At 41.9% G+C, this 26590-nt stretch overlaps 5 protein-coding genes across 8 annotated transcripts; 4 read left to right on the top strand and 1 right to left on the bottom strand.

The window, feature by feature from the left end:
• Positions 1-1127: 1127 nt before the first annotated feature.
• LOC134001797 (target of Myb1 membrane trafficking protein-like) lies at positions 1128-9076 on the top strand. Of its 3 annotated transcripts, none has more exons than XM_062441079.1 (15): positions 1128-1268; positions 3371-3455; positions 4056-4134; positions 4409-4558; positions 5030-5164; positions 5270-5419; positions 6061-6177; positions 6635-6768; positions 6887-6929; positions 7068-7203; positions 7661-7727; positions 8451-8526; positions 8616-8675; positions 8777-8816; positions 8925-9076. In XM_062441079.1, the coding sequence occupies exons 1-15, from the start codon at positions 1196-1198 to the stop codon at positions 9071-9073; spliced, it is 1494 nt and encodes a 497-aa protein (XP_062297063.1). In that variant the 5' UTR covers positions 1128-1195; the 3' UTR covers positions 9074-9076. The 3 variants fall into 3 exon arrangements, with proteins under 3 accessions (XP_062297063.1, XP_062297064.1, XP_062297065.1); XM_062441080.1 differs by having other exon boundaries at positions 7071-7203; XM_062441081.1 differs by lacking the exon at positions 1128-1268 and having other exon boundaries at positions 3417-3455; positions 4043-4134.
• A 973-nt stretch (positions 9077-10049) lies between these two features.
• Positions 10050-11654, top strand: LOC134001833 (noggin-2-like). The gene has a single exon (XM_062441083.1). The coding sequence runs from the start codon at positions 10061-10063 to the stop codon at positions 10961-10963; it is 903 nt and encodes a 300-aa protein (XP_062297067.1). The 5' UTR covers positions 10050-10060; the 3' UTR covers positions 10964-11654.
• Positions 11655-12878: 1224 nt separating this feature from the next.
• get3 (guided entry of tail-anchored proteins factor 3, ATPase) lies at positions 12879-17369 on the top strand. Of its 2 annotated transcripts, none has more exons than XM_062441085.1 (7): positions 12879-13110; positions 13968-14115; positions 14422-14570; positions 14755-14905; positions 15009-15116; positions 15445-15599; positions 15734-17369. In XM_062441085.1, exons 1-7 carry the CDS (start codon positions 12968-12970, stop codon positions 15762-15764), a joined length of 885 nt encoding a protein of 294 aa, XP_062297069.1. In that variant the 5' UTR covers positions 12879-12967; the 3' UTR covers positions 15765-17369. The 2 variants fall into 2 exon arrangements, with proteins under 2 accessions (XP_062297069.1, XP_062297068.1); XM_062441084.1 differs by having other exon boundaries at positions 12892-13110; positions 15445-15642; positions 15734-17364.
• Positions 17370-18424: 1055 nt separating this feature from the next.
• Positions 18425-23257, top strand: best2 (bestrophin 2). The gene is made up of 9 exons (XM_062440638.1): positions 18425-18656; positions 18758-18852; positions 19365-19598; positions 20206-20360; positions 20480-20557; positions 21550-21702; positions 21818-21898; positions 22034-22188; positions 22480-23257. Exons 1-9 carry the CDS (start codon positions 18505-18507, stop codon positions 23255-23257), a joined length of 1881 nt encoding a protein of 626 aa, XP_062296622.1. The 5' UTR covers positions 18425-18504.
• A 755-nt stretch (positions 23258-24012) lies between these two features.
• Positions 24013-25723, bottom strand: LOC134001875 (protein Hook homolog 3-like). The gene is made up of 3 exons (XM_062441086.1): positions 25563-25723; positions 25399-25473; positions 24013-24635 (listed from the first exon to the last, which is right to left on the bottom strand). Exons 1-3 carry the CDS (start codon positions 25608-25610, stop codon positions 24501-24503), a joined length of 258 nt encoding a protein of 85 aa, XP_062297070.1. The 5' UTR covers positions 25611-25723; the 3' UTR covers positions 24013-24500.
• Between the last annotated feature and the right edge of the window lie 867 nt (positions 25724-26590).

The following is a 26590-nucleotide window of genomic DNA, read 5'->3' on the forward strand; positions in this document are numbered from 1 at the left end:
TCTCTACAGATGGGTGACAAATTAAATGAAAAAACAACATAACGTGTCTTAATAAGGTGTTGGGTCACCAGAACAGCTTCAGTGCATAATGGCATTGATTCTACAGTCTCTGAACTGTACTGGAGGGGAAAAACAACATTCATCCAAGCATATTCGCTTGTTTGGTGTTTTGATGACTCACGCCAAAATCTCCCATATGTGTTCAGCTGGGTTGAGATATGGTGACTGTGAAGGCCATAGCATATAATTCACATCATTTTCATTCTCATCAAATCATTCAGTGACCCCTCGTGCCCTTTGGATGGGGGCATTGTCATCCTGGAAGAGACCACTCCCATCATGATAGAACATGTTTCATTATAGGATAAAAGTGATCACTCACACCTATTTTGTATTGATTTGTAGTGACACTTCTCTCTAAGAGTACAAGTGGTGACCCAGACCCTACCACCAGGTCCCCCTCACCATAGGGTCAAGCATTCAGACATGTACTGGTTTTCCTTTAATGTGTCACTTGTCTGTACGTTTCTCTAAACTCTAAACAATTTGGGATGGTGGTTTGTTCTGTTTTGTAACTCAGAGGGTCAAAGTTTGAATCAAACGTCTGCACCAGCGCATTTAGAACATATCCTAGATAACTGTGGACCAGTACAATCTAATTGCATCTGAGGGACTTTAACTATATAGGGGGAAATGTTGTTGTTTTTTTGGTATTGTTTGTATTTATATCAAAAGGTGTCTCTATTTTTAAACTATGATTGGTTTTCATTTTTAATGTTACTATTATGATATAGTTGTTGTTACAAAGCATTGTATATTATAGATAAAACCCAATAAAAACATCTGTACAATAATAATTGGGGAAATGTATGTTGTTGGGGTTTTTTGTAATTTTTGGACTTCTAAGAGTTACAGAAAATAAAATTTAAAATTTAAAAATTTAAAAAACTTTCAACATTGAGTACTGTTGAGGTTATGAACCGTATTGTTGAAAAAAAAAAGATGAAACAAGCAGCTGCCTCTGTGTTTCCTGGCTGTGTGCGTGTGCGCGCGCGCGTACGTGTGTTTTCACGTGACGGCGCAGGAGAGCCAGTGCGCCTCTGAGGCAGCGGTACACACTGAAAGCAAAAGGAAACGCCGCAGCTTTGAGCTTCATACTGCCTCAACTTCGAGTGGACGCTTGAAACTTTGGAAGATGTTTTCACTCGGGGAGACAATGGAGTTCCTCATAGGAAACCCCTTTTCAACGCCCGTCGGTCAGAGAATCGGTAAGTCGCTGATGAGTCTAAAACTACAGAGAAGTTGTGTCCCGTTCGATTCTATTTGGCGTCGTTTTTTAAATTTATACGAGCAAAAACGCGTTTCTCCATTTAAAACCACATGTGCCATTGGTGTATAATCACTCAATAACACTTTAACGTTTTGTTTTTTATTGTAAATACTCTAAAATCTCTGTTAATGAACTCAAAATTTGACAGAAACATCATTTAAAGCCTTCAGAGCTTATCAGACGACGGAGGCGGGCTCACCTCTCTCTATCTTTCAGCTGATTGGTCGCTGTGAGTTAAGCGGCAGCACATTTTACCAACCAGTGGTAGCAAAGGAGCCACTTAATGTTTCCTCTCACTTCCTCAATCATATGTGTGTGTCAAGCAGTTTCACACCCTGTCAACAAGTTCTTAATTGTCTTCAACAAGCATAATGTAATGTTGGACAGTTTTTAGAGTTCCCTCTAAGTGGCTACTTCTTTTTTTCTATGAATAACTGCAAATCCCCCCCCACATTCACATTAAGGTTTGAGGCCAGCTGGAGATGCCTGGAAAGATATGTAACCTGGACAGTCATGAGTAGTGAGAAAATGTTGCACACCCATCTCAACCCGTCTCTTCCTCTTATCTCATCCACTCACTTTCTCACACATGAATGTCAAAGCGGCTTGTGCTACTTCTGAGGCGAATGTGAACAGAAGCAGCTGACAGTCACATGAAGTGGAGGGAGCTGGGGGAAGGAGGGGAGGGGTAGGAGTAAATGCGAGGAGGGGAAGGGAGTAAATGGGATTGAGAAAGGCAGGGGTGAAAGATTGGAGACGTGTGTTGGTGGAAAGGAATGAAGGAGATTTAGAGATTTATGAGGAGCCTGTGAGGGGTGGAGTTCAAGAAAGCTGCCTTTGATTGCTAAATAGTTTCAAGGGAATGGACATGTAAGAGCCAAAAAACTAATTTTCTGAATCAGCTTCTTATTACAAACGAGTTCCTAAAAAAACCCACTATTATCTGAAGGATGCTGCTTACTTCGTGTGTGGGTATTTCCGGCCACCAATCAGAATCATGATGTGGCGACAGAGTGTTTGCTTATGTTGAGTGCGACAGGCGCCTTTTTCAGGCAAATCAGATCCAACCACATCCAAACAGTCCAACAAACAAGCAGGTTTAATTGTTAAAAGGGGCACTCCACCCAGTTTGATACATGTCATCAGGCGTAATCTCAGATGAAATGTAAAAGCTTGCTTTACTAACTGGGGGGAGGAGGTTTAAAGACATGTGATTACAAGGCAGGGAAGGGTCTCAGAGAAAAGATACTGTCGAATTGCATTATGGGAAGTGTAGGATCCAGTGTTTTGGTGCTTGACCCAGGATATCTTGGCCTTAGGTGCTTCAATTTTCATTTTCACCTCTATTTTAAATTTGTATGTTGCAAGTCCTCTAACAGGAAGGGCAGTGCAGGGTACTTTTTAAATGAGTAAAGATGCTTTTTGTAACTTTAAAGCTGCTCTAATTAATATTTTTGTATCAACAATGAGTCAGAAGACTGAATAAAGTGTTGCTGGTAGTGACTTGACTCGTTTGACCTTTTGAGTATTTTAGCTTCTCTGCATCTTTGAGCTCATTGATTTGGTTTTACAGTCTGCGACGTGTCACAGTTCTCTTCAACATAGTTTGTACATGCAGCAGGCAGCTGTTTTCAGTGAAAATGCTCTAAAAAAAACAAAACAAAAACAACTGTACACGGCTTGCTCCGCACCAAATAGCAGACACACAAACTCAGCAACCAGCTGGTAAACATAAAGGAGCATTTAGCTGCTGAAGAGAGAGATGATTTTTCTCAGGAGTCAGTGGAGACTCAATCAAAGGAGACCTTAACCCTATATCAAGTGACCAGAAACACGACTGTCTGCAGAATGTGTAAATTCAATTTTTTTGTAAAACACTCTCAACAAGAAGGATCGTGATAGTACTATAATGACCTGTTTGTTTGGCCATTATTGTGCAAAAGATATTGGCAGGATCACGCTTCAGATTATTGTGATCTATTTCTGTCTCATCCAGAATGACTGTATTTGTTTAACATACAATTTCCTCTCTGTTGACAGAGCGAGCGACCAGCGGCTCTCTGCAGTCGGAGGATTGGGGACTCAACATGGAGATATGTGATATCATCAACGAGACAGACGAAGGGTAGGAATGATGTCATTTTGTTCTGCTTAATGATTGGTGGTCTCTGGCCTATAGAGACAGAGATTGTCCTGTCCTTTCAGTCTTTTTTCTTTGACTTCGCAACACAAGTTAGAATAATGATTATTGGTAAAAAGAAGATTATCTTTCTGACTACCTATTACTCTGTATGGTTGTAGGCCTCCATGTGGACTACTTTTACAACTACTCTTTATTGTGTCACGTTAATTATGATTTCTTTTTACAGCTAGTTGTGACTGAATGACCTACTTATGTAGGCCAACCGCAGTTTACGAGATTTGGTTTGTAATGCCATGAGTGAATGAATGTCACTGTATGCCTGAAAAGTGTTCATAGTGATTTGCTTAATAAGTTGGTTATAAGGAAGGTGTAATGTTTTAGTTCCCTTTTTTTCAGAAGACTGTTTGTATTTTTAGCTCTATCACTGCAGACATATGCCACAAACACAAATATCTTCATTATACTTCTGTCACACAAACCTCCTTCTCTTCTTTTCAGTTTGTTAATGATCATTGCTTATTTTTCTTTTAGATATGGATGAGTATGGTAACTGATCATCCAATGCAAAGTTGTGTTTTTCAGGCCCAGAGATGCAGTCAAAGCTATAAAGAAGAGAATCGTTGGGAACAAGAACTTCAGAGAGATCATGTTGGCTCTTACTGTGAGTAATCAAATGTAGGTGACTGTATGCTGACGTTTCATTTCCTCTGTCATGAGCCGAGGAGTGAAGGGCGCGAGAGTGTAATTTGAAGGCCAGAGTGACCCTTGATCTCACTGGCTGGTGGCTTAAAGAAGATTGTGTTATGCAAGTGACTAAATCAACAATTGTATTGAAACCATCGTATTAAAAAGCTTAATTTGGAGCAGCTCGAATGATATTTTCACCTTCTCTGTATTTTATACTGTGACTGTATCACTGTATCACTGCCACACAGGTTCTCGAGGCCTGTGTGAAGAACTGCGGTCATCGCTTCCACGTTCTGGTGACGTCTCAGGACTTTGTTGAAGGAGTTTTGGTCCGTGCCATCTTGCCCAAATACAATCCCCCCACTGCCCTCCATGACAGGGTGCTCAGCCTCATACAGGTAGGTGGACGCTCCTATAGCACATACCTCAGAGGGAATATTGATAGAAACTGTCTGTACTCTTTATTTTACTTTCATTGACAAGTCTTTACCTGCATTGTGAAAGAAATCAGTGGCGTGTTGACATCCTACAACTTTTTAGGTTTATTTGAGTTTGACTCTTTGGCTTCGGACAGGAACAACAGTGTTATCTTTAGTGTTCTTTGGGATTGAAATAGCTTCATACTGTCCTGCACTATTCGGTGGAACTCAATTGTGTGAAAGCACAGTCTATCAGAAACGATAACATTTGATAGAGTCAGCCTTCTAAAGCCTGCAGGACAATTCCTTTTTAGTTCTCTCTCTGCATGTTGATTTATTCTCTTCTTGTTCTTTTCACACCTAATCTTTGTTTTCGTGCTGTATTATTATTATTATTATTATTATTATTATTATTATTATTATAATTATAATCTTGGTGTCATCTTCCAGTCGTGGGCCGATGCGTTTCGTAGCTCTCCCTCCCTTTCCGGAGTGGTGTACGTATATGACGACCTGAGGAGACGAGGTCTTGAGTTCCCCATGACAGACCTGGATGCTCTGTCCCCTATCCACACTCCTAACAGAGTGAGTTTATAGATGTATTGAAAATAACTCACAAAATGAAACACATGTATATCTATATGCTGTATTTCTCCAACACGCTTCATAGTTTCAACCTTCATCTTACAGAGTATCCCTGAAAACGGGACTCCTGAGACGACCCCTGTCACCACTCCTCCACTTCAGCCACAAACTCAAACTGCTTCCAGTGTTCCCACTCAGAATGCTTCACCTCCAGTCCAGCCTAGTGAAGGACCAGCCTCACTCTCTGCAGAACAGGTACCACAATCAAAGACCTCATACAACCCGTGTTCAGGACTGACTGATACAGAGTGAAGACAGATGCCATTTGTGATATTTGTCGACTTAAGATAGATTTTTTTTCACTTTGCCTTAAAAGAGCTGTTTTCTGCTGATCTTTGTCAAAAACCATGATCACTTGCATTGTGGTTCAGTGTCGTAAAACCATAAAATAAGAAAAAAAGGCTCTTTAATATGTGTATGATTAGTTATGCAACCAGCAGGTTTGCTGACCTCCAGAGCTGGATGTTTTCATCCTGCTATATTAATGGAGAAATGGACTAAAGGTGGTGGTCAGTGCATCATGACACCACTGATGGATGTGGTTACTTGTGCAACTGAGCAAATTTCTGACCTCTTCCAGTCATACTCATGAGTGATCCTGGGTGTTTTCAGAATTTAAAAAAAGACTTGAAACCATTAATTAGAGAAGTCAGTGAATCACTGCTTTTCAGCCTGGTGATAAGTTCCTTTTCACACTTTTAAATTACAACAGCATTGCCTTGAAATGTATTCTTCTATTTCTTGATGTGGGCCACAAAATAACTAGAGAATGAGGTTTCGACGTTTAGGCTTTTGGCTGCTGTTGCTAATTAGTTTTTGGTTTTTTTCTTCTCCAGGAACAGAAGTTGCGGAGTGAGCTGGCGCTTGTGAAGGGAAATCTCACTGTGATGTCTGAAATGCTGAATGAGTTGAAACCTGGACAGACTAAGCTGGGCGATACAGAGCTTCTACAGGTGTGTGTCAACATAGAGGGACAATAATCTTTAATCTCCTCACAAGAAATGTATACAGTTGTGATGTCTAGATACTTACATTGATGTTACCCGGGAATTTCATAGCTGAAAATGTTGAGCAATTTATTCTATTGGATAAATGATTCCTTTGTAAACTCATGCATGTGAAAATATATAAGGAAAACCACACCAATTTCTTACTTTTCAATATCTCTGGTCTCATTCTTTGGTTTTCATCACTGTTCCCATGCAGTTCAGGTTTCCTCTCACTGTGTTCTCAAAGCTTTTTTTGTGAAATGTAGGGAATCGGTGACTGTAGGAAAATTGGTTCCACCAAAAAAGCAAATAAAACACTCGCTCATAAAATAACTCTTAGACAGGACATCAGAGATGAATGATTATTTTCCTTTAAGTCACTTACGATGACAGCTTCTCTCTCCTTACTCTGCCCAAGCAGCAGCTGTACTCTGTGTGTAAGAGCATGCAGGCTCGAGTGGTGGAGCTCATCCCTCAGTTGCTGGATGAAGGATTTATTGAAGAGTTGCTCGTGATCAACGATGACCTCAACAACGCTTTCATCCGCTATGAGAGGTGTGTGGCCAATAACCTGCTTTTTTGGAAGAAGCTTTTTGTCATTCAAGTGAAATACAAGTATGTGTATCCTTCTCATCTCTAAATTTATACTCATTTTATTGTAATTGTGTTTTAGATTTGACAGACTTAACAACGCACAGATTACAAATACGCCACAGGTAAGAAAGAGCTTAACTTGTTTTTCGAAATAATGATTTCAGTACTCACCCCTTCAGAAAACTATGAGGTCTAAAGGTTTTCCATCATTTGAACTGTAAGAGTATGAGTGTGAAGCCCACTTCATCATGTCATCCTAGCAGAGCTCTGTCAGCAGCCCGAGCCTCGTTGACTTCAGCCCTGAAACTTCCACTCTCAGCCTACCTGCCATCATCACAACATCCAGCCAACCAGCAGCCAGCACTTCAGCCAATCAGAAGCCATCAGTTAACCATAGTGAGTAATCTGTGTATTACTTCTGCCTCAGGTCTACACTTTTTTTGCAACACCATATTTCCAATGAAGTCACGAGGGTGTAGGATTTGGAGCCGTGACTTGGATTTGGGATGGCAGAAAACAGGGTGGCTGCACATGTGTGAGCTGCATTATAACAAACATCGTCTGACATGATGTTTTTAGGAAAAGAAACTGTGGTCACTGAGAGGAAACGCTCACAATGCACAGCTGTTACCATGTGATCTATTTAGAAAATGCAAAAAGTGGCAGACTTGATACATTTATAACATGCAAATTGATGCATACGTGACATATCTAGTACAAATACTGTTTTCTGTGAATTACGTGTAATATAATTGTAATAGTAAATTTGTACTGCTACATAAAATTAGAGAACAAAGTACAGTGCATTGTTTTACAGTCAAGTGACTTTAAATTACAACTTTCTGTCTTGTAGAAGAGGAAGAGGAGTTCGACATGTTTGCCCAAACCAGAGGCAGCTCCCTGGCTGAGCAGAGGAAGAGGTGAGTGGTGCTAACTGATGACCTACTTACTTATTCTCTTCGCCCCGGCTGAGAAATAAGGCAGCAATTATTTGCCACCACTGAACTTTATGTCCTGCTTTGGCCTGTGCTTCGTCCCATGAAAGACCCGTCTACTCCAGTTGTCATTACTGTCATTCACCAGGTGGTTTTTGGTCTGCCTCTCTATTTCGAGGCAGCTTTAGGTATCCTTTGACTCCTCAGGACATGACTGAGCCATCGTAATCTGCTTTTCTTTATCTTTGGGAACATGTTCATGCTGCATGTCCTCCTATTCAGTTCCACATTTGAGATCTTGTTAGGTCAATAGATGGAACCTAAAACATTTTAACTTTTCTTTTTTCAATATTGTTTTTTGTTGTTGTTGTTTTTTTTTTTATAACTGCATCACAAACAAAAAGATCATTTCCCAATAAGAAGTAAAGGACGGCTGCTCCTCCTTCTACCATACTGTTAATGATTAAATATCAAGCAATCAGTTCTACATGCTTTAACTTCAACTGAGTCTTTGTGTGTTCTGTTAAAGCTTAACCAGGCTTTTTCATGGACTGTAAAATAAATATAGCTTTAAAATAGCCTACATTACATCCCTGGTGTGTGTGTGTGTGTGTGTGTGTGTGTGTGTGTGTGTGTGTGTGTGTGTGTGTGTGTGTGTGTGTGTGTGTGTGTGTGTGTGTGTGTGTGTGTGTGTGTGTGTGTGTGTAGTGTCAGGTATGAGGACCCAGGAGCTGTGGAGGGCCTCGCTGGAGCCCTGGACTCAAGGTTGCAGGTCACAGGAGGGGTACGTAGAAAACACTAACACATTAATGGATATATTTCCTTTGAATAAACCAATGAATAAGCTTCTGCTAATCTCTATTTTTTTCTTAGATGCCACCAGTGAAAAACCCTGTGCAGAATGATATTGACAGATGGCTGTCCAGTGATATGGTAAGACTATCTACGGTATGTACAGTGTCCTTTTGAAAAAGTACAATTTGATGTGTGATGTAATCTGTGCTCTTTGTGTTTTGATGTGTTTGAAAATGCAGCAAGACCAGTCTGCAGTCAGTGAGGGAGTGTCCAGTGAAGGTACGTATAGTTGTTATCTCTCTAGCGGTTCATCGCATCGCTGCTGTCGTGTAAACAAAATATTTCTTAATACTTCCTCACACCTATGACTATAACTGTCCCTTCCAGAGTTTGATAAGTTTTTGGAGGATCGGGCGATGTCGGCAGACCCCAGTGGCCAGACGATTCGCAATGTGCCGCCCTCCACATCCAGACCACCGCCACAATCTTCTACCCAGCAACAGAACAGATCACATGACCAGCTCTTTTCACTCTGAGTTTGGGGACAGAGAAAGAGGAGCAGGTAGATGTAAAGGTCAACATGCACATTCCACATATCACACTGAAATATACCTACAATCAAACACACGCTGTGCCAAGTCAGGTTGTCTCTGAAAGTACACACGCACACACACACACACACACACACACGCACACACGCACACACACACACAAAAACCTGACACTACAGAACTGATTCATTGCAATTAATGACAGTATATCTTTGTTTGTTGGGTTCATGTCAGTATAAATAAAATTATGTGATTGTATTTATGGAATGTATTATAATATATGATAATATCGATGTAAACCAAACTTAGTGTTTACAGTTGAGCATAACGTTAAAAATGTTTGATATCACACCAGAATGTGCCTTTGACCCAGACAGCTGATTTTGTGAGAATAAATGGGGGCGAACATGTTTTATCTCTCCTTGTTTTTAATCTACTCTGCAATGTCATGTAGACTTCCATGAGAGGAATTTACCCCCGAAGCTTGTTTTCTAACTGATCTATAAAGCCTTTGTGTGGGAGAACTGCTGTTATTGGAGATCTTGTGTCAGAGGTCGATGACGCAACTCAAGCAAATCGAGGTCAAATTATGCTCGCTGGGAAATGTGCAGACTACTTACATTACAAGAATTATTTCAAGTTAAAGTGTTTCTGCTAGTCAACGCATGACGTCAAAACCACAGTTCCTCACATTTACCCTGAATTACTGGAAATGGTAAGTCAGCCTTGAATGACAGGTGGGAGCTCAGGTGTGTTGTGGAGGACACACTCAATAATATTACTGCTGTTTGTGTGATAATGTCAAGATGTTATTGTTGAAGAGCTCAAGGATGTCTGGTGGTGGGTACACAGAGTCCTTGAAGCACCCAATAAATAGGAAGACAGTGGAGCACCCATAACTCAACGGGTGAAAAGGAAGACCAGAGGAGAGAGTTGTCATTCTTCTGTTCCAGACCATCCAGACTTAAGACCATGTTCAGACTGTTCAACTGTGGAGTCTGTCTCTGCTGGATTTTTGTGTCTGTCCTCCTGCGTGGACCTGCAGCCTTAACTCCAAACGCTTCCACCCAGGATGAGCTTCTAAATGTGACTGAGGAGGACACAGGCTGGGATTCGCCCTTTCTTCAGCTGAGAGCCAGTCTGCCATCTTACTCGCAGCCGATTCGCCCGTACACCCTGCCGACAAACTCTGAAGACTACCAGCACATGCCCAAATCCAGACATCGCCGACCCTCTCGCCTCCTGCGTATTCTGGGATCCTCTTTCGACCCGTTCTGGATGTCTATAGATCAACCATCCTTAACCTCTGGGGTGGGAGAGGGAGATCAGGATGATGGTCGACCTCTGTTGCGTGGTGACTCGCTGCCTGCTAAATTACCCAACTACACCGCTTTCAGGGAAAAGGTCAACTTGAGCGCCTCTTCAGACCTGAGAGAGGCCGCAGCACATCGTCGCCAGAAGCTAGAGGAGGAAGCTGCAGATCTGGACTTTGGTTTTCTGCCTCCAGATGTTGCCAGCTCAGTACGAGCTTGGCTGGTGCGCTCAGCCGCATGTGGATTACGTTACCAGTGGGTGGATCTGGGCGCTGCTTACTGGCCACGTTGGCTGCGGCAGACTCATTGTGAAGGATCAGACGGAGGGCGAAGCTGCTCCTTTCCCAGAGGGATGGACTGCAGGCGAGCTCAAACGACGCACCTAAAGATTCTGGCGTGGCACTGCCTGGAGATCAGAGAGGGAGGTGATGGGTCCAGTAAGATTAAGGCTGACTGGTCTGATGGCAGCACTGAGATGGGAACAAGTGAAGCAGTGAGAAGGTGTTTATGGAGGCAGGTGCCGTATCCTGTGGTCACAGCTTGTACATGCTCGTGTAAATGAGTTTCTCACCAGTGCTTCAAATTTTCAGCTCACCTGCACCTGGGTCTCCATATGCTCATGTTTTTAAAATTGTTATTCATGTAAGACAAAAGGCAGATATTGCTTGGTTATTATTTGTTTTAGGTAGAATTTAATAAACATTAATTTTTGACAGTTACATTAAATTTCTCTTGAGAAGTTGTTTCAACCCCATTGCATTTTTCTAGAGACGCTCTGCTTGTCACCCAGTGAGCAGAGCAGCTCCTTACTCTTTTGTTTTCCACCTACCAGCTTCACTGAAACAGCATTTGTACAACCTGCCTCTTTAAATTTCAAGTAAATGTTTTCTATCACCAATAATGAGGGCACAGTCCCATAGTGGTATGTGGGTTGTGCTACATAAACAGCCATGTGGGAAAATAAAGTATCATGTTTCACGCAGTGGTTGCAATACCGTGTGATCTTTTCATTTCCTCTTTCTTACCTTTTCACAATTACTGTTGCATAGGTAAACATGGCAATCTCAACCTCAAGTAGATCTGAGTGTCAGATTTTCTCCTGTTGTGCCATTTTAATGTGTTTATAATTTCAAAAGCTTCAGTATTTTTCAAAAGCCAGTGGTTTTCAATCTGCTCTCTTTCTCATGTGAAATGAATAAAGTCATAAGTTTGAAGTTGAAACTATATTTTTATTGATTTAGAATGGTATTTAATCATTATTCATGTACATGATCTTAACCTATGTTACTATTAATGAAAGTTTGAAAAAAATGTTTACTTTTCATTTGTTGGTTGTGTTTGAAATAAATGAAAACATTTAAAGTGTGATGGTTTTTCAGCTCTGAATGTTGTTATGAAGCAACAACATCGATCAAAAAAGTGAGTAAGCTTCATTACTGCCCTCTGGCTTTTTGAAATGTTCATTGTGCACTCTCTCGCTCCAACACATTTGTGATGTCAGTGTAATTGTTTGGAGGTAGTCTGACATCACATTGACAAAACTATGAAAACAAAACCAGGAAGTTCAACACATGGTCAGTTTATTAAAATTTAACATCCTTAAATCCACGTCTTGTCCATCATATGAAATGTTCATGATTGGATTTATAGTGTTTTGAGTCTCTCAAAGATATAAACAATTAATGTGTACATACAATGCAAAATCTGATTATCTTACCATTTCTGTTAAAGAACCAATGTGTAAGATTTTGGGGGATATATTGGCAGAAATTGAATATAATATTCATTCATTTAACTATGTTTTCATTAGTGTATAATCACCTGAAATTACAAATTATTGTGTTTTTGCTACTTTAATATGAGCCCTTTATTTATACTGAGGGACGAGCCCATGGATGTATAACGAGAATGAGCGTCTGGGGCAGATTTCTATGAAAGTTGCTCAGTGGTGCATGAAACCAAAAGAGCCACTTCCTGAAAACACATTGCACACTGTCGAGTCATTCCTTGGGGTTTGTGATGTTAAAAATATATCAGCTGATTTACAGACATCTCTTTGACAATGTAAGTGTATGGGGAAAAGTCTTTTTGTGCCAAATAGCATCACGTGATATTGTTATTACACGATTTGGCCACTATGTCAATGTTGTACCACCATGATTCTATAGTAGCCCACCAAACCTTTTGCATTATTGCGAATATCATGGCTACTAACACCCTTGGAAGGGGAGAGGTTATCAGTTGGTTACAATCTTCAACCTCACCACTAGGTGCCACTAAATCCAACACACTGGTCCTTTAATTTATTTTTTAATATGATTTATTTATTTATTTGTATTATTATTCATTTTACCCTATGTCCTGTTAACATATTGAATGTAAAAACCAATTGAAAGTGAAGTCATGTCTGTTATCTGAAAAAGTACATTATACATTTATTACAGCTAACTTTCTTATTGTTAGTATTTTTAATTTCAATTGTTAGACTTTGAAAACCGAAATATCCGAGGAGCCGCGAAGGCAGCAATCTGAGCCGTGACGTCAGGTTTCGGCGTACACAGACAAGATGGCAGCGTCACTGGAAGACGAGTTTGAAGATGCGCCTGATGTGGAGCCGCTGGAACCGACACTAAAGAACATTATCGAGCAGAAATCTTTAAAATGGATATTTGTAGGTGGAAAGGGAGGTGTTGGTAAAACGACATGTAGGTGAGTGGAAGGACAACGTCCATTAGCCTCCTGATATTGACTCCGGTGACGTTGCCAGCTAGCGTAGCTAACGTTAGTTTTAAATAGCCGTCAGCATAAAGTTGATGTAATCTCAGTTAATTCATCCAATGTGCCACTTTCCATAATAACGACGTGGCGAATGTTGCATTACCAGCCTGAAACAGACATAGTTTTACATGTTAACCTAGCTAGACTAAGAAACAGCCGGTAAATTTACCGGCTAGTTGAATGCTGTCCAGCGCTGTCACTAGCTAACGTTAGCCAGCTGACACATGGATTCACGCCTCTCTCAGCTGCTTTCATAACAGTATAACCAGTATTTCCTCTTTTCAAACTTTCTACTGTGTTAGCTTGTGCTAAAGTGCAGCTCCCCAGGCTTTTAATACAGTAACTTAAGCTATTTCGTTCTCGTTAGCTGTCAAGTCTGCTTAATATGTGACTCAATGAGGCCACACTTAGTGATGCTGACTAAATCAATGAACACAGAAATATATATATATATATGTCTCTGTTTACAAAGCATCTGCAAATGAGTGCTAGGTAATGCCTTCAAACTCATATGTGATATTTTGTAATCAAAGCATTGTGGATCTGTTGGCAAAGCAGCTAGAAGCTTTCAATGAAAATCACTTAAGTTTAGAAAATGTGTGGTTTTCTGTAATGCAACTTTAAAGACCAGGACAGGAGAACATCCATAACAACAAGCAGAATTCAGGACTATATCCTGTTATCCATATACATTATTACACATATAGACATATCATGAGGTGCAGCTATGAAACACTGTCCTGTCCACTTACTAACCTCTCTCTCTCTCTTTTATATCATGTTTCTAGCTGTAGTTTGGCTGTCCAGCTGGCTGCAGTGAGAGAGAGCGTCCTCATCATCTCCACTGATCCTGCTCATAACATCTCTGATGCTTTCGACCAGAAGTTCTCAAAGGTGCCTACCAAGGTCAAAGGATATGACAACCTCTTTGCCATGGTGAGTCATCATGTCAGAAGCAAGCACACAACAAACAGAGTAAAGTGTGAATGTACTGGAAAAAGAACAGAAAGAAAAAATAAAGACTTTGATCACTTGCTCAATCAAGTAGATTAAAATCTAGCCGCTAACAAGATGTTCTTGCTAAATGTAATGCACCTCACGAGGCCTCAGTCTCATGATGATTACACGTGAATGTCTTAGAAGTACAAGCCAGCATTTTGTAACAAACTGAAAGCCTAGAGGCCCTAGATATAATTGCTATGTCTTGATGGCACAATGTCCTGTGTGTTTTTGTAAATGCAGGAGATTGACCCGAGCCTGGGTGTGGCAGAGCTGCCTGATGAGTTCTTTGAGGAGGACAACATGCTCAGCATGGGCAAGAAGATGATGCAGGAGGCCATGAGCGCCTTCCCTGGCATCGACGAGGCCATGAGCTATGCAGAGGTCATGAGGTGAGACAGTCAGATCAGTGCGTGCAAGTTTATTATCTATTTCCCTCAATGCAAGATCCCCACTACAAAAAGGCAGCATATTGTCATATCACATGGTTCTGGTGTGACTTTTTAAACCCCCATCCTCAGCTCATCTCTTAGTAGCTCCTCTATGTGTTTATGCTTCTCTCCTTTTGTGTTTCAGGTTAGTGAAAGGAATGAACTTCTCTGTGGTAGTCTTCGACACTGCTCCTACTGGCCACACTCTGCGGCTGCTCAACTTTCCCACCATTGTGGAACGCGGTCTGGGCCGCCTCATGCAGATCAAGAACCAGATCAGCCCTTTCATCTCCCAGGTGAGGAGGGACGAGCAGATGCGGCCATTCGTTCACTGCAGGCGTTCACTGACTTTTGAGTGACTTCATAGCCCCTTTTTCTTTCTCCCCTTGTCGTTTCCAGATGTGTAACATGCTCGGTTTGGGCGACATGAACGCGGACCAGCTGGCCTCTAAGCTGGAGGAGACCCTGCCGGTCATCCGCTCAGTCAGTGAGCAGTTCAAAGACCCCGTAAGTCACAAAAATAGAACAGTTGTAATTATAACGTAAGCCCGTTCAAAAGAATAAGTGTTACTGTGCACTTGTGTTTACTTTAAGGTTTTTTTCTTGTGTGCATAAAATAATTTCACGAACTCCATTCAATTGTGGCTCAGTTGGCATCATAATTTATTGATCTGTTACATTTAAACCCGCTCAGCAGATAATGTCTCGATGTCTTGACCTAGACTTAAAGCATTAAATATTTAAAGCAACTCGACACTCAAGCTTGTTGTCTGTGTTTCTGTCTACGTGACGTAAGTCCTCTCATTCTAACCGCTTCCCTTCTTGCACCCTCCAGGAACAGACCACCTTCATCTGCGTGTGTATCGCCGAGTTCCTCTCGCTGTACGAGACGGAGCGGCTGATCCAGGAGCTGGCCAAGTGCCGCATCGACACGCACAACATCATTGTCAACCAACTCGTTTTCCCCGACTCAGAGAGGCCATGTAAAATGTGTGAAGCCCGTCATAAAATTCAATCCAAGTATTTGGACCAGGTATGTAGGTTGTAGTTTGTGTTTTTTGCGCAAAGTGTCTCGGGACACCTCCAGCTTTTTATTCACCTGTCTTTGGCCCTTCTCCCTACAGATGGAGGACCTTTATGAAGATTTCCATATAGTCAAATTGCCGCTGCTGCCCCACGAAGTTCGAGGTGCCGAGAAGGTCAACACATTCTCCAAGCAACTACTGGAACCATACAAACCCCCAAACAAGTGATCTCCCCCCCTTCCCCCCTTACATGACCACACCTCTGCAGTCTGAACTCACATCCTCTGAGCCCCCCACCCTCCCCTCCCCCCTTTCCCCCAACCAGCCTCAAACCCCGCAGTAACAGCCTCAAGATGATCCACTCAGTCCTCAGCCCACCACCCACAGCAGAGCGTGGCCCACTGCTACTGCGAGACAACGCTTTTAATGAAGGGGAGCTGATGAAATCACAAACGCACACACACACACATACAGTCCATAACACACTATGTTGTTAGAGAGGTAGGACAGTGCAGATCAGCGCTGCCTTACACTCACTTCACCTTCTCTTTCCTTCATATTGTCTGTGTGGCAGGTGTGCTATTCCCACTTTAAAGCATTAAACGTTCTCTCAAGAAAAAAACAAAACAAACCCTTCCCCTCGTCCATCCCGCGCAGTGTCCAGCCTCGAAGTGTACCCTGTGTGTGACGGTGCTGGTGTGTATTCCAGGATATAAAAAAAACGGCTATCAGACGGTCTATGTCTCTGCCTCGTTTAAATCTGTGTGGTTTTTGTGGCTGTTTCTGTTTTCCACTGACTTTTCAGTTTCACACATTCATCTCTCGCACATCTGGAATTTACATCCAAATTTCTACAGATTAAGGGTGTGACTGCAGGGCAATGGAAAAAAAAAACAACAAAACACCTGTGGTCTTAAGTAATTTTTGTCCTTGACCAAGACTATCCATGTTATTGCAATAAAGAAAACCAGAGCAGTCTCGAGTGTCTTTTCCCATTTGTCACAGTGATCATGGTGTAAATGCAGTTACCTAATGCCCATCAAGATTTTGAATTAAGCCCTGTAGGTGGTAGCTATGTAATTGTTTCAACTTGACAGTCTTAATGGCCTCTGATCATTATTTTAGGGCCGCTGCGGTTGATCCCGGCGGTATGTTGTCGAACACAACACCGGTTTTATGAGACTGAAAAGCAAATGTGTGGTGAGACTCTTGATGTTTGAGCAGCTGGAAGCTAAATGTGAGTGAACCCCCAACACGGCTAAGCTCCCAATACAAAGTTTACCCATACAGAGCTCCAAAAAAACTCACTGGATGCTCCTCTCTGCTAAACATTTTGTGTCCACCCTGCTGTTTGCTGATAATTGAATGGGAACACTATTGAAAGAAATTATTAGCCTTATTTAGCGCATTGTTAACTACAAGTATATTGAATGTTGCTTGATCAAATGTTGAAGAATGAAGAAATGAATGGTGAGCCCCAGTCATTGATTACTGGACTCAGCTAATGTTACATTGTTTCCCTACATGTCCCAACAGAAAGATATAGAAGACAGGTGAATTGATCCTCGAATTAAAGCATCGTGTCCCCCTCTGCTCCTGAATGCTTTTGAGTAAAAAATAATGTTTTCTATAGATTTTCTTTAAATTATGTTGCGAGTGATAATTAAACAAACTTGCCTCAGCTGAGAGCCTTTTGTCTTTTTTTTTTTATCTGTGAAACTTTTAATTGGAGAAAAGGCTACACACATGCACACACACATACACACCAAACTGACTTTGACAGAGCATTAAACCTTCAACATCACAAATCAGGAGCGATAAACAAGCCTCCCTCTGAGATCATACAGAACTGTAGCTTATACAAATGAGAGATTCATTCAAAATAAAGTGTGCCACTGCAAAAATAAAGTGCGCAGAATATCCCTGAATTATTGTAAGTCTAATGAGCACCACAGGTACTGTCCTTCCTTTAAAAATGTCCTGGTAGGGAACTGTACCGGGAAAGTGGGATTATTAAACCCCACTGCGAGTTTTCTCCTACACCACGAAAAAAGTAAAAAAAAGAAAAAACATAAACAAGACTAATAAGGTGCGTTTTGCTTGTAATATTTTTGGCATTTTTTATGATGTTTCCCCATAGATGATTATGAATCTGTAAGTGGTAAAAGTGTTTTTTGTTTTCATATTATTTAACACGAAAGTTTGCCATGGTCCACTTGCTCCTGTTGCATAATTCCCTGCTGTACTGTACGGTCCTGTGCGCTCCTTGTGCCCCGGCGCTGCGGCCTGTCGCTTGTGGTCCATCACCGAGCCGCGCTCTCCCGGTCGGGGGCCGCGCTAACGAGCTCCTCCTCCTCGTTTTGGGGATTTACCCCGGGGCGCTCTGACCACTGTACGCACCGAAGAGGCTCCAAGGATTACTGCCATGCAGCCGACCGAGCCTCGAGTTAACCGAGCTGACGCCAGGGGATATCAGGGTTATGCGCTCTTTAGCAAAACACCACTGGCGAGCCCAGAGAGCTGCACAGAGAAAACGACACTGTTGAGTGGAAGTATGAAGTCACTTCTCCAGTGGTGCCAATTACGCACAGAGATGCGCTGAACAATTTGCGCACCCATCAAGACAAAACAACTACCAAAAGGTAAGGAGATTTTCTTTAAAGACAATCAGCTTTAACCTCATAGTGTAATTATTTAGTTTGATGCAATGACTGAAGGGATGCTGAACAAAAGAGAGTTAAGGATGTCCAGTGGTGTTTGACCCACTGATTCTGGCCTCTGACTCGTTTTTGTTCTCATTGCAGGTGCAGATACAGACTTGATTTCTCACAGCTCTTTTCTACTGAGGATCTGTAAACTGGCTGTCACCAATGACTGTCACCTACACGGCCAGAGTCGCCAACGCTCGCTTCTGTGGCTTCTCCAAGCTGCTTTTGGCCTGGAAAGGAAGCATCTACAAGGTGCTATATAAGGAGTTCCTGGCTTTCTTTGCCATGTACACCGCCATCAGCATCACTTACAGGTAAGACAGAAAGGGCTTTAGGGGAGTCTGGTCCCTGAGATCATATGTACTGTGGTTCACAAACTATTAGTAAACTCTGGATCATTTTTTATTTTTGTTAGATTTTTCCTGTATGATGAACAGAAGAGGTATTTTGAGAAGCTGGCAATTTATTGCAACCACTATGCCAGTCTCATCCCTATGTCCTTTGTACTAGGTAAGTATTAATACTCATTTTCAAATCTGAAACAACAGCAGAGGTGGCAGGATTAGAGATTAACAACAACATAAATAATAATAATAATAATAATAACAATAAATATACAATAGCACTTTGATTTTTGCCTGTTTGGGACTCTTGAAGGTAGTAAGCATGAATACAAGACCCCTCAAAATCTGAAACCTTTAACTTACCTCAAATTGCATTGTTCTTGCATTTTCTTTTTTCATTAATTCATTCTTTTCTTTCTTTGTGCATGTATATATAGTGAGTTAAACACTTGCTACACTTGAATACAGTTTGCAGAAAGTCAGATTTATCTGACAATATCAGTTCTTTGGTGTATCAGCTGGGAACTTGCACAAATTAAACTGTAAACTTCAGCTATTTTTTGCCCTTTGCTGGGGACCCCTGATGCCACAGCTGAGTTGAGTTCCTGCACCACCTTTTAGCTCCTCCTTCAAGGTCTGACATGAACACCTGCGTCTTCTCTCCACTGCTGTGAGCAGGTTTCTATGTGACCCTTGTGGTGAACCGCTGGTGGAGCCAGTACACCAGCATCCCGCTCCCTGACAGGCTCATGTGCGTCCTGTCAGGAGGCCTCCAGGGGAACGATGAGCGAGGTCGCCTGCTGAGACGCACCCTGATGCGCTACGCCAGTCTGTCGGCCCTGCTGATCCTGAGATCTGTCAGTACGGCTGTCTTCAAACGTTTCCCCACCATCGACCATGTGGTGGAGGCCGGTGAGTGTGTAAGAACAGGGGAGGTAATGTGGATGGTGGGGCTCATCCTTAGCTATGTTGTACGGGGTGTTCGTGTTATTGTGTCCACCCCTGCCCTGTTACTGTTTGTCCGCTTGACTTTTCTCATGCTGTACAGGAAGTAATGTGATCGGTCACACACTCACGTCATGAGTGTGTTTTTTCCTCTACTGAACATTCCCTTCACCAGCGAGTGAGGGAGAAATCACAAGGACAGGCACATCATGAAATCACTGGTGATAAAAAAAAAAAAAAACAGATAACAGATATCATACATCTGCAACAAGCTCATAAAACAGTGATGTTGCAATCCTCTCCCTGCTGTTTTCTGAGTTGAACATGTTGCAACCTTTGGTGGCATCAAAGTTTGATTTGCATTGTGATATTGTTTTAAACAGTCGCCCGCTTTATGTCAACGTCTTTGGACGAATAACATCTGACTAAAAGAAAAAGTTCAGGCTAGTGTAGAACAAATAACACTGATTTGATGTGATGTGTTCTTGTATTTCCTCCTGCATGCCAGATATGAACAGAATCTGAGCGGTGAAGTTATTACTCTGCTTTCTCCTGATTGTTTAAAATCGTGCAGGATTCATGACGAGAGACGAACGGAAGAAGTTTGAGGGCCTCCACTCACCTTACAACAAATACTGGATCCCCTGTGTTTGGTTCACCAACCTGGCTGCTGTGGCGCGCGGCGAGGGCAGGATCAAAGACGATCACACGCTCAAACTGCTGCTGGAGGTGCACCATCACACACATACACACACACAGATATTTAAGTGATAGTTTAAGATGTATAAATCTTATATAATCAATGCTGTTAAGTGATCTCAGACAGTTTAATGTTTGTGTGTGGACAGGAGCTGAATGGATTCAGAGGGAAGTGCAGCATGCTGTTTCATTACGACATGATCAGCGTTCCCCTGGTCTACACTCAGGTAAGCAGCTTTGGAAGTGGCAGGCTGGAGGTGAAGAAGCTGTGTTTATTCTGGCTGAAGTGATCAGTTCTACATTTTAAATGCTAAATGCTTAAGGTTTATGTTATTTCCATCTGTCATGATTATGTCAGTTTTGTTGAAGATAATTCACCAGCAGTTTGATATGTTGAATAGCCATCAGTACTACAGTTCCTATGAGCCTTTGTTGTAATGGAGAGGATGCCAGTCATATTCAGTTCATATCGGGAATGTGCATGCTGACAATAATTTGTTCTAGTAGATCTGAAGCATCTGAATTGAAGCTCAGTAGTTGTATGTTTCTGACCACAATGCTCCTTGGGAGTTGTAGTTGTCTTCGCTGGGTTTGTAGATAAAAAGTGGAAGAAGAAAAACCCCCTTCAACTTTTTATCAATGAACCACATTTTTTTCAATACAGTTGCTATTGCATGATAGAATATTTAACCCTCAATTTCATGTCCCATCAAAAACAGGCAAACGTTGTGTATAGGAAACACAAATGTTTCTTTTACCTTAGCTGTCCAATATGATTCTGCCCACTACTGTACTTGTTTTTTCTTGTTGAGCAGTCTGGTCACCTGGCTTTTGCTTTTACAGACAGTAAAAAAGCAGATTTAATTTCAGACATTAACAATGGCTGTGCTCCATACAGGTATGCTGATAAGGCAGCTTGGCAAATAGCAGGGTCCTGACACTTGCTCAGCTGTATGTAATTACGCCCTCATTAATTGTATTAGTTGCATCTGTGTCTGGCAGGTCAAAATGCCATATTGTTTGATCAGAGTTGGATAATATTATCTTGAGTTTTAACTAGTTAAATGGCAACATACTGCAACATAACAAGTTCAAGTACTAGCTCGTGATGAACTTTTTGCATTACACAACTTGCCATAATTAAATAAACTTATAAGATATTATTGAAATTGAAAGACAACTGTAGCCTGTTATTTGTTGCCTCTAATCTGCCCTATAGGTGGTGACTTTGGCAGTGTACAGTTTTTTCCTGGTGTGTCTAATTGGCCGTCAGTTCCTGGACCCCGGTCAAGGCTATCCAGGTCATGACCTGGACCTCTATGTGCCCATCTTCACCTTGCTGCAGTTCTTCTTTTACGCTGGGTGGCTCAAGGTCAGAGAAGGGGTCAAACATCAAATGTTCTCCTTTGATGAATAAAATGTAAAGATCATACACTCACATGCATCTCCTGTAGTTTCCTTAGTAAAGTTTCTGTTTTGTCCTGAAGGTGGCCGAGCAGCTGATCAACCCTTTTGGAGAAGACGATGATGACTTTGAGACAAACTGGTTGATAGACAGGAACTTCCAGGTTTCTTACTGCTGCCTCTTTGTCCTTCATCATTTTATTGAGTACTGTTTACTTTGTGTGCGGTCAGCAATTAAGTTTCATTTTTATTGTGGATACTTGATTTGTCTGTACATCTGTCTGCACTTCACTTTGCAGGTGTCCATGATGGCGGTGGACGAGATGTACGGAGATCTACCGATGATGGAGAGAGATCGCTACTGGAACGACTCCAACCCTAGACCACCCTACACTGCTGCTACCCTCTTTGTCCTTCGCAAACCCTCCTTCCAGGGTTCCACTTTCGACATGGCGTAAGTTTCTCAGTTTTAGCTTCTCATTGTACGTGTGCTCGACTTGTGACTGTGACACTTTCATTTTGAAACCCCCCCCTTGCTCGGAAAGTCTTGGTGGTGAAAGTGAAACTATTCAAATTAAAAAAGTAGTAGTGTGATGTCAGGTCTGAGAAATAAAAATACACAATCTACTTTGATAGAGGATGACAAACGTCAAACAGCAACTTAATGTCTGAACATTAAGTTGTTGTTTGGCGTTTGTCATCCTCAGACAGAAATTAATGTGACATTTCTGGTGCCATTTGTCAGGATCCCTAAGGAGGAGATGCACTTCCAGCCTCTGGAGGACATTGCTGAGAACATGGAGGAGTCAGGCAGTCGTCACCCCAACATGGCCCTCTTCAACCGCCTCCTCAATGCAGCCCCCTCTCCCACTGGCTTCATGGGAGGGGCTCTTCGCCGCACCTCAGCCCAGCTCCAGAGGCTACGCCACTCCCCTAGCACTGACCAATGCACCAGCGATGATGATGACAACGACAGCTGTAAGATAGGTAAAGGCGGGTCTCTGCCATCAGGGCTGGGTCAGGAGACCCAGAGCACCGCGAGTAGTTTCAGAGACGAGAAGAGTGTCAGAATGCCTCTGCTGGAGATTCAGTTTGGGGTGGAGCAGGAAAGTCGAGGAGTGCACCCTGTCGTCAACCAAGGGAAGCAGGGGAGGGGAAGGGATGGGAGAGCTGATGAAGATTTCCAGACAAGGGAGGAGGGAGAGAAAACAGAGAGTTTAAGAGAGGAAATCCAAGCTCCTGTGTCACTACTTCCACCCCCTCCCCAGCCCTCCAAAGAGACTCCAGCCTCCGCCATTCCCATCACCTTCAGTCACCCCTCTGCCTTCTTGTATCACCCCACTGCCCACTCCAGTCTGGAGCACTGCAGCTCCCAGCCAATTATCAACCAGAACAGAGCCGTGCCTGCCATTCCAAAACCTCCTTTTGGTGGAAACAAAATGTCCTTCCTCACTGTCCCATCTTACAATGAACCTCAGCGTTTTCGCAGTGTGAGCATGGGATCAGACCTCACTGGGTCTTAGGGGGACATGAAGGGTTTCATGATGTCATGAACTATTGACTTTTTGAAACTATAATGCACGATCCAGTGTACGTTTTCACAAATGAAATTAGTCATACATAAGAAGCTGTGTTTCCATTTTTACTTTGAGTCTGCAGCACCGTCGGGGCAGTTCTTTGGAAATAAGATTGTTCAGATTTACTCCCAGGTCTTCTCAAAGAAACTTTCCAAAGATCCTCCCAACCGCTAACTTTCAAAAGTCAACTGTGAATTGTACAGAATTTCAACGCATCATCCGGGACCTGGGAGGAAGGTTTTGAAGATTGAAGGCACTTTAGAGGAATACTCTGACATTGACTCATTGTCTTACTAAGAGTTTGAGAAGAAAACATATTAATTTAATACATGTACATTCAGTAGAGAGATTACACTAAACTAGGCTATCATCAGGTTCAGCCTAGCTTCAATCTTAGACTAGAAGCAGGGGAAATTGGCTTCCATCGCTAAAAGGAAGAAGAAGAAAAAACGCCTTATACACCCCTTATGCTAAGCTAGGATAAATGCATTACAGTACTACCTCTGTACAGTATTGAGGAGATGCAATTAAATTGTTTCTCAAAATGAAGGAGTGTATGTTTTAAAGAAAGTAAGTGTTCAGGTTCTTCAGTTATCGTCTTGTAGAGAATATTGCTTGTCACTACTTAAATCTGTATTACTGTATGTTAGCATGTAGCGTAATCAAAGTTAATCCTGAAAAATGGTGCTGAAAAGAAGAAGTGTGTTATTTCTTTGTTCACTTTATTTACCTTGATTACTAAAATAAACCTGTAAATATAATGATTTCTTACACATTGTCTTGTGCATTTTCAAAAATGTAAGTTAAACAAATAATGAATGGAATTAATAAATTACTTAACAAAACAGTTTTACAATGATATGAAATGAATCAGTTTTGCATTATTTCTAAAAATTTGTACTATCACACAATGAGGCATGGAGCAGACAACCTGGTGATTATTTATAGAATTTACAAGTATGTACGTACATTTAGGTATAATACAGATTTTAAAAAAAGAAAAAAAAGAAAGACATTATCAATGACACTTCCATTTCTGTCTAGTTCCAAAATTACAGAATTGTCACTGTAGTACCACATTTTTTCAGCAGGGGGTGATAGCAGCAAACCCAACATAACACATTCAGTGAGACTTCCATATTCTGCTCATGAGAGGAGGAGGTAGGGCTCTCCATGAGGATGAAGGCTCCTACCTGGGCTGCAACCGGGGGGAAAACACCCTCCTGGCATGGGTAGACTGCCTCTGCTTAGCCAGGAAAGACTGACCTGGCAGGCCTGGAGCTGCGGAGTCCTCAAACAAACTCTGTAGCCGCAGAACAGACGACTGAAAGAGGCAAAAACAACTGACTATTAGTCGAAACATTATAATACTCTAATCGGCATGTTAACCTGACCTTTATGACATCTACTACCACTAATAATCTTTGCTACTGTGACTACTGTCACTGCTGTACCAGCTTAGATTAAGCTCATAAAAAGTCACTGAATGGAGTCCCCAGATAACACAAAGTCAAAACAAGACTGGGGCTCAATTCCCTTTAGTGGCTTGGTTGTGGGACGCCAGTGAGAATAACACATGTGTACAGGAAAAGCATGAGGATATTTATATTTTTCACACTGCTTAAAGTAGATTTAGTGATTAAAACGACTACGGTTCAGGGGAAATTGGCCATAACATTCCAAACTGGGGTAAAAAGGGGCGTAGAAAACATCATACAAAAACGTCTGCCCTTATTTAATGTGGTAAATTTACTGTGTAGCTGGGAGGCAAGTGTTCAGAGGGAGTTTGATTTTGAGTGAGCGTGAGTTTTTCCTGACCCATTTAGAGTCGTTTGAACACAGGACAAAAGCTGTGGCATAGGAAGATATCATTTCATCTATGCAACCACTTGCAGTTTTGGATTCAGTTTAAACGGTTTGATTCACTGGGATTGAACATGTGCATTTCATTCACCAATATGACACAATCTTATGGCATACTGTTACCTCACAGATCTTTTGACAACTATTTATGACAAACAGTACTTGACTGTAAGTGATTAAAACTTCAAAGAATATAACAGTTATTCTTCCATTATTTCACTCACCATACTCTGCCAGGCTGTAAGAATCAGTTTTTCCTCTTGTTCCTGTCTGGACCTTGTATTATCTCCCTGAGAGTCCTGTCGATTTGAAAAGGACAGTTTAACACAATGACATCAGACAAAGGTACTTCAGAGAAGTATCAGAGTCTGGACAGACACTAACTCACCTCCGGCGCCATGGTATCAAATGGGCTGGCTTTCTCATTGCTCGTCATTATTTGAGATCACAACACAGTCAAAGCCAAGCAGAATATAGCAACAACAACAAAAAAAAGTTTGCGTGACTGAACGACTTGCACAACAACGGCCCCCTGACCTGCCCCGGCTCTCTGCAGCTCAGTGCTGCTCCTGGCTGTGTTTTGCAGCAGGGGCCCTGGTTTTGTTGTGTGGCAGACAGAACAATATGGAGAGGTGCTGCAGGCTTAAGTGCTCTGGCTCCTCGCCACAGTCAAAGATGCCATCCTGCTGACTCGGGCACATTCACTGCTGGACAGTCAGTCACTGAGCTGGGGATTAGTATGTACAACACAATTACTTAAATAATAGATATGGCTTCTTGTTGAAAAGTAGGTGTGTAAAGGTGGGCATCTCAGAAACATAACAGCATATGAATAACTTGTCAGATTAAGCAATAAAAATGCATTTATGTTGTCAAGACAAGAATAAGAAGGAATTTTGTGAAAGATGTGTCATATCACGCTTTAATGTTTCCACAAAGATCCATGAGTTAGTGTGAACATTTGTTTGTCTGTTGTACTGAGTCATTACCAGTCTAGTGACCCAGAAATACCGTAGTTCCCCTAATTATCAGATGACCAGCATCAAAGGCCAGCACTACCAGAGAATCAGGCAAGATCAATCTGTACAGAAAAGGTCTGGCCACTAGTTGGTTGGTTGTGTACTGGAGGTCTCTATTTCCTGTCTTCCAGAGACAGGGTTAATAAAGGTCAACCCATTCCAGTCTTTGAGCTGGCTTCAGGGGAAATGTGGTTTATGTTTTGCCATTAAGTGTGAAAACACAAATGTGGGGGAGGATTTCAAAGAAGTGTGCATGTGAGAGTTTCTCTGGAACCAGGAGCATTGAAGTCAGCAGGCAGGCTTTCTGAAACTGTCTAATTACAACTCAAATCAACTCTGCAGCTCCTCACGAATGCTTTGACCATATTTACCACATGGTAACCTGTGTTTGCAAGCG

Source organism: Scomber scombrus, chromosome 2 (assembly GCF_963691925.1).
Source record: "Scomber scombrus chromosome 2, fScoSco1.1, whole genome shotgun sequence".
NCBI lineage: Eukaryota > Metazoa > Chordata > Actinopteri > Scombriformes > Scombridae > Scomber > Scomber scombrus.

What these genes read in the sequence shown, in the direction of transcription:
- get3 (XM_062441084.1), top strand. Translation starts at nt 12,968, where the DNA reads ATGGCAGCGTCACTGGAAGACGAGTTTGAAGATGCGCCTGATGTGGAG. An exon ending in GTTGGTAAAACGACATGTAG is followed by an intron (nt 13,111 to 13,967) that starts GTGAGTGGAAGG and finishes TCATGTTTCTAG; the next exon opens with CTGTAGTTTGGCTGTCCAGC. An exon ending in GTGAGCAGTTCAAAGACCCC is followed by an intron (nt 15,117 to 15,444) that starts GTAAGTCACAAA and finishes TGCACCCTCCAG; the next exon opens with GAACAGACCACCTTCATCTG.
- LOC134001875 (XM_062441086.1), bottom strand. Translation starts at nt 25,610, where the DNA reads ATGACGAGCAATGAGAAAGCCAGCCCATTTGATACCATGGCGCCGGAG. An exon ending in TTGATACCATGGCGCCGGAG is followed by an intron (nt 25,474 to 25,562) that starts GTGAGTTAGTGT and finishes TCAAATCGACAG; the next exon opens with GACTCTCAGGGAGATAATAC. An exon ending in TTACAGCCTGGCAGAGTATG is followed by an intron (nt 24,636 to 25,398) that starts GTGAGTGAAATA and finishes TGCCTCTTTCAG; the next exon opens with TCGTCTGTTCTGCGGCTACA.
- best2 (XM_062440638.1), top strand. Translation starts at nt 18,505, where the DNA reads ATGACTGTCACCTACACGGCCAGAGTCGCCAACGCTCGCTTCTGTGGC. An exon ending in GCCATCAGCATCACTTACAG is followed by an intron (nt 18,657 to 18,757) that starts GTAAGACAGAAA and finishes TATTTTTGTTAG; the next exon opens with ATTTTTCCTGTATGATGAAC. An exon ending in CCCTATGTCCTTTGTACTAG is followed by an intron (nt 18,853 to 19,364) that starts GTAAGTATTAAT and finishes TGCTGTGAGCAG; the next exon opens with GTTTCTATGTGACCCTTGTG.
- LOC134001833 (XM_062441083.1), top strand. Translation starts at nt 10,061, where the DNA reads ATGTTCAGACTGTTCAACTGTGGAGTCTGTCTCTGCTGGATTTTTGTG.
- LOC134001797 (XM_062441079.1), top strand. Translation starts at nt 1,196, where the DNA reads ATGTTTTCACTCGGGGAGACAATGGAGTTCCTCATAGGAAACCCCTTT. An exon ending in GCCCGTCGGTCAGAGAATCG is followed by an intron (nt 1,269 to 3,370) that starts GTAAGTCGCTGA and finishes CTCTGTTGACAG; the next exon opens with AGCGAGCGACCAGCGGCTCT. An exon ending in GAAGCCATCAGTTAACCATA is followed by an intron (nt 7,204 to 7,660) that starts GTGAGTAATCTG and finishes TCTGTCTTGTAG; the next exon opens with AAGAGGAAGAGGAGTTCGAC.